This window comes from Dipodomys ordii, unplaced genomic scaffold (assembly GCF_000151885.1).
Source record: "Dipodomys ordii isolate 6190 unplaced genomic scaffold, Dord_2.0 Scaffold139, whole genome shotgun sequence".
Classification (NCBI taxonomy): domain Eukaryota; kingdom Metazoa; phylum Chordata; class Mammalia; order Rodentia; family Heteromyidae; genus Dipodomys; species Dipodomys ordii.
In genome coordinates this window covers 2565738-2571737 of record NW_012267355.1, presented here as the reverse complement: position 1 = coordinate 2571737, position 6000 = coordinate 2565738, and the positions used below count along the sequence as shown (strand labels likewise).

At 37.0% G+C, this 6000-nt stretch overlaps 1 protein-coding gene across 1 annotated transcript in view; it reads right to left on the bottom strand.

Annotated features, from left to right (window-relative positions):
- Positions 1-4215: 4215 nt before the first annotated feature.
- The window catches only part of Olfm3 (olfactomedin 3), a 47117-nt gene continuing 45332 nt past the window's right edge, over positions 4216-6000 (bottom strand). Inside the window, exon 6 of the mRNA XM_013031407.1 lies at positions 4216-5548. Coding sequence (XP_012886861.1) covers positions 4871-5548 — 678 coding nt within the window. The 3' untranslated portion in view covers positions 4216-4870. The remainder of the gene's footprint in view (positions 5549-6000) is intronic.

The following is a 6000-nucleotide window of genomic DNA, read 5'->3' as shown; positions in this document are numbered from 1 at the left end:
TGCTGGAGGGGATGTGGACAGAAGGGAACCTTACTGCATTGTTGTTGGGAGTGTAAACTTGTTCAACCACTTTGGAAAGCAGTATGGAGGTTCCTGAAAAGACTTCACATAGAGCTCCCTTATGGCCCAGCAATCCCACTTTTGGGCATTTACCCAAATGATCACAAACAAGACCATACTAAAGCGACCAGCACAACTATGTTTATTGCAACATTATTTACCATAGCTAAGATATGGAACCAATCCAGATGCCCCTCAGGAAATGTGGTATATATACACAATGGAATTCTATACCTCCATCAGAAAGAATGACATTGCCGCATTTGTTAGGAAATGGAAAGACTTGGAAAGTGAAGTAAGCCAGGCCCAAAGAAACATAGGTCCCATGGTTTCCCTTATTTGCAATAACTAGTATATGTCCGAGTCAAGCAGAATGGTCAGATAAGTTGATGTTAGGGAAATGAACTCCAAGATAAGTATTCAAATATTTTTTCTTTCTTGTGGTTGTTTCTAATATATGTATAAGATATTTTTTGTGGCTTTGTATGTCCCTCCCCCACGGTATAACTCGTTTTCACTGTATTTGATGTTCGTATAAGTTGTGGAGGGGAAGGGAAAAAAGAAATTGTTTAAATAGGGATATAGGTGGACCTATTGCAACAATGAGATGTACAAGTTATTATGTCGAAAAATGGACTTTACAACTTTGCTGTGGGGGGGGGGTGAAGGGGAGGATGAAAGGGAGGGATGGGAAGGGGAAACAAAGGAGGAGACAACAATGCTTGATAAGAAATGCACTCATTACCTTGCTCATGTAATTGTAACCCCTCTGTATGGTATTTTCACAATTAAAAAAAAGACTTTTGTAAATCCTGCCTTTTCCTGACACACAATTAACTAATAGTTTTATTTTGGCTTTAGTTAAATTTTAGAACTCAAAACCATTTCATGACATGTTGTCTCGTACCTATAATCACACTCTGATCTTCACATAACTAGAAAATGCTGGTAGTGAAGCTGTGGCTCAGGTGATAGAGAGCCAATAAAAGCTGAGAGTGTAAGGCTCTGAGCATAAGCCTCATAATCAACACAAAGTGAATAAAGTAAGTTTCCAGGTACCAGAAGTCAGAGGTTAGGGCTGCATTTTCTTATAGCATCCAAACAGAATAATTAATTGTAGTCCTTCCATTTCACCTATCATGAGCATGGAGATAGTGAAGTTTCCCTTCATTGTAAATGTCTCTGGAACTTATTTTGCATGTGTGATAAAGGATGGAATTGTACTCACCTCTTCCAGCCAGAAAGATGTCATTTTATTTTTCTTTTAAAAGTGTCCCTTTGGTAAAACGCATGATTTTAAAACACTGCAATGATTTTATGTCTCATAACTGCTTCAACTTAAAGGGATACTTTTTATTTTGTTGTCAGATGCATTCATATTTAACATTTACAGACAGGATCTGGTAATCCTGAATGCTAAAAGACTACATAAAATTTTTACAAAGCTTATTCCTTAAGGTAGCTCAGTGGTTGAGTGCTTGCCTTGAATGCATGAGGCCCTGGGTCCGATTCCTCAGCACCACATAACCAAAAAAAGCTGCAAGTGGCACTATGGCTCAAGTGGTAGAGCCCTAGCTTTGAGCTGAAGAGCTGAGGGACAGCACCAAGCACCAGATTTTAAGCCTCACGAGCAAAAAAAAAAAAAACTGTAGTAGGGAAATAACTGATTTTTACTTCAAAGTGAACATAGCACAATTTTATTCAGTTATATTTTAACAACGATTCTTGTTGAAAAATTTGTAATTGAAAGTTTCCCAGTAGTTCCCAAATGTGAAGACCTGCTTCTTGTTAAGAATCAGGTGAATGATGAGAAAGGGGTAACATGGATCAAAATGTAGTGTACTCATAAACTGACATGTTGAATGGAAAACTCACCTACTTAAAGGCAATAATAATGATGATGATAAGTCAGCCTCAACAAAAGTTAACATTTTCTGAAGATAAGACATTTCGGTGAAAGAAATCCTGTCAGTAGTCATGAAGATAAAAAGACTAAGTTTGTAGGAAGGAATCTGATCTTTGGAGACTCTGGTAGATCAGGAGAAGTCACGTGGGATTCCCTGTGTATGCAATCAATCTCATTAATTGACCTTTTATTTCCGACATCATGAATATAAATATAGGGACCAGTCATACACATAAGAGCAAAGGACCACAAATATCAGTACCACAGAACACAATGAGATCACAAATATACTGTCACTTGGATAACGTGGACACTTGTTGCTAGTCTGGTTATTCAGAAAATACCAATTATCCAGTTTACTTTGTAAAGACTTTCAGAGTTCTGACTCGTTCATTGCTTGGATTATGCAACTGACTGAAAAATACTCATTGTGTTAGCTCACCAAATTTACTTTAGTTTTTAGAGATTTAGGAGAAAACAAAACAAAACCAAAAAAAAATCCAGTAGCTGAGTTCTTTTTTTTTTAACTCAAGCACAAAACTAAAAATAATTTACTAAGGAAAACATTTTTAAATGGTCAACATGTAATGCAAGACACATCTCTAGTGCCACTAAGATCTTTGCGTGCTTTGGCAATGCATACACTGCCAATGGGAAGGGGTAACAGAACTTTACATAGAAACCACTGAGACTCTTTACAAGCTACACACCTCACACATAAGCCATGAGTATCCACATTTTGAATGTACATATTGCATGACATCTTTTATAAGTAAATGAGGAATGAAATAGATTTTTTTTATCAGGGGCTGGCTCAGTGGTAGAGTGCTTGCCTTGCATGCATGAGGCACTGAGCTCTATTCCTCAGCACCACATAAGCAGAAAAAGCTGGAAGTGGTATTGTGGCTCTAGTGGTAGAGTGTTAGCCTTGAGCTGAAGAGCTGAGGGACAGCGCCCAGGCCCAGAGTTCAGGCCCCATGACCTGAACCCCCCACAAAAAAAAGTTGATTCATTGCTCAAACTGATGAGATTTTTTTTCTTTCCTGATACACATGCTATATACAAAGTCTGGCTAGATGTATGGTGGTCAAATATTGGGATACATGAAATCTTAAATTTGCCATCTCTTGATAATACAGAAAAACATACATAAACTTCAAAAAAGAGAAGACAATGGTACAAAAGGATCCACAGGGCTTATCAGATCATGCTAATTTTTGTAGGCAAAAGAAAAATCTTTATTAAATTGTGTTGGTTTCGATACTGGGTTATTACACTATAGGTTAGCTAGTGCTATTAGTTGAGAATGGCTCCTCACTTACGACATTGAAATGACTTACCCTACATATTAGTGCTGCTTTATACAGTGTTTAATCTGCATTATTTGATCCTTACATTTCAAAGAAAACTGTGACACTATGTATATGTGCAACTAAATATTGACACTAATATGTTACATATTATTCACCATTGATCAAACCCTCTTAGTTTTCATAAGGCTGCCTTAGAAGAAATCTTTTTATACATGGAAAGTAAGTACATCTGAAAGTCAATGACATGTCACTATATATTGATATATGTTTTGTGAAATCATTAACATAAAGTATTAAAGCTTTCCTTTTAAGGTACATTGTTTCTATGAATACAATAAAGCAGGTAACAAGGAATCACCTTCCAACCTCAGTTTCCAATTGCTTACTGACACATTCAAAATCAGGCAATGTCCAAGTCATTTCCATTTTTCCCTCTATTGCACATTAGTCAATAATTCTCTAGCGTAATATAAATCTAGAGGATATTATGGAATTTTCAACTTTAAGAGTTTCCATGGGCTTTTCTAGTTTTCCTACAGGAGTTACATTATTTCAAGCCATATCTAAAATAGGAAAAAAATTAAAACATCCATATGTTTAATTGTGAAGAACAAAATCATCTGGTATAAAATAAAGATGAGTGTCAACTCAAATCCAACTGTTATAGTTCAAGCGGTGGCATCTTTTGTAGACATCTCTGGGGGTGGGGTTTGGGGATGGGGAATGCTTTCTGGGAACAGACTAACTTGGTTACCCAGGATCATTTTTTGCCTTCAAAGCAAAGTCCAATAAACTTGGGATAAAATAAAAACTCTGTTAAGAATGGGTTGTTTGGTTATCTTTTTTTTTTATATATATAATGCTTATGCAAAGGGGTAAGCCAAAAAGAGTCTTCCTGACCACACTTAAAAATTGATTCAAAGAATAACTGAGGATAAATTTCAGTGTTATTTATAAAAAAAATACTTTCACAGAAGTGAAGGAAATACACCTTTGTACAATGATGCTTACCATGGTAGAAATACCTATTGTCAATAAAATGTTAGCACGAGATTTAAAAATGACTATTACAGCACCACATCAGAGAACTATGTTAACAGCAAAATGATCTACTATTATTTTCCATGTAAGTCTTTTCCTAGAAATAAATGGGGAAGTGCTTTTTCCTAACCCTAATTCCTACTAAAACATTTCCTGATGTGGAGCAAAAAAGACATTAAAAATGACAGATTAAAAAAAAAAAGAAGACATTCATGCATTTAAGCAACCATTAGTCTCTGACTGCAATATAAGGCAGAACATTAATCATTTGCACAATTACGACTTTAGCCTCTTAAACTCTTTTATTTTAGTGCTTTTCATGACAAGGACATGATAGGCCTTGTAAATTTAGCCATTGAGATGTGTCTGCCATACATTAACTTAGACAGACTAGGCTGTTTTTACTTATTTTTTTTTCAACACCGATTTTACAACAGAAAAATAAATGCATCCTGTTGGAGAAATGATGATAAAAAGTAAACAGAGAGGGTCTTATAAGAGTTGGTCACAAATGATGCCATTTGGAGAGTTGCAACCCAATCACGTGTGCTTATGTGTCATCCTCAGTCTTAATGATGTGGAAAAGAGTGACATTGAAGAGGACTTGGTGACCATTGTTCCAGGCGTAAAGAGCTCGATCTCTGGCATTGTAGTCAAGCATAGATATGTGAAAGTACTGGTTGTGGAAAGGGATGTCTGTGTACTCATACGTGGAGGTTTTGGTGGAGTAGGAGTAATACACCTTAGCTCCGGTCAGGTGGGAGTTGGTGACATAGAGTGTGCCACAGATCATGAACGATTCCCCCGCGCTTCTCTTGGGATAGCCGGTGCTCCAGCTCTTCATCACCTCTAGGGTATCTTGGTTAAGTTGGCTGATGACAATATTGCCTGCATTCTGGTTAGTTGCGTAGACGGCCCAGAGCCCAATTTCATCAGCCATTAGGTCAATGTCTGAGAACCCACCCCACGTGTAGGGGTAAACGTTGTGGAAACCGGCATACTCCAAGCTCCGTTGGGCCAGCACCCTCCCCAAGTCAAAGTTGTATTTAATGACGATGTTACTCTGGTATTTGTTAAAATAGAGCGAGCCGTTGTACACAACGTGGTTAGTTCCTGCCCACTTGAAAGGGAGATTGTAAGTCCTGGATTCCGCTCCACTGACGAAGTCTGCCATTGACTTGTACTCACGGACGATTTTATTGTTAGTGTAGCTATCCATGTACCAGACCTGAGGAGAAGGAGAAGGAAAGCAAAGGGACTTGAAGACATCGTGTACTTCTTTGAGAATTCAAAAAGTAAAGGTAGTGAGAGTCAGGCACATTAATATCACAAACAGCTTTCAAAGCCAAATTACCCTGCTGTTTAACTGCTGCCCAGAAATGTGAAGTTATTGTGGGATTTTGTAAAAAAAATAATATTAGCATGGTCTATGTGGAAAAGAAACAACTGAATTTATTGCCTTGAATTCGGCCTTCTGTTTCCTTTTGGGTTTTTTTTTTGAGAGTTTTGGTAATTATTTTTTATTAGTGTGTTTGTGTATACATATGTCTCTATATGTATATATATATATTCCAAAGTAAAGCATACTATCTGACTTATGATGGAATAAGATATCAGTGATAGTGAAAATTGTAATTCATTTATTTATTTTGGTGCCGGTTCTGGGGCTTGAACTCAGGG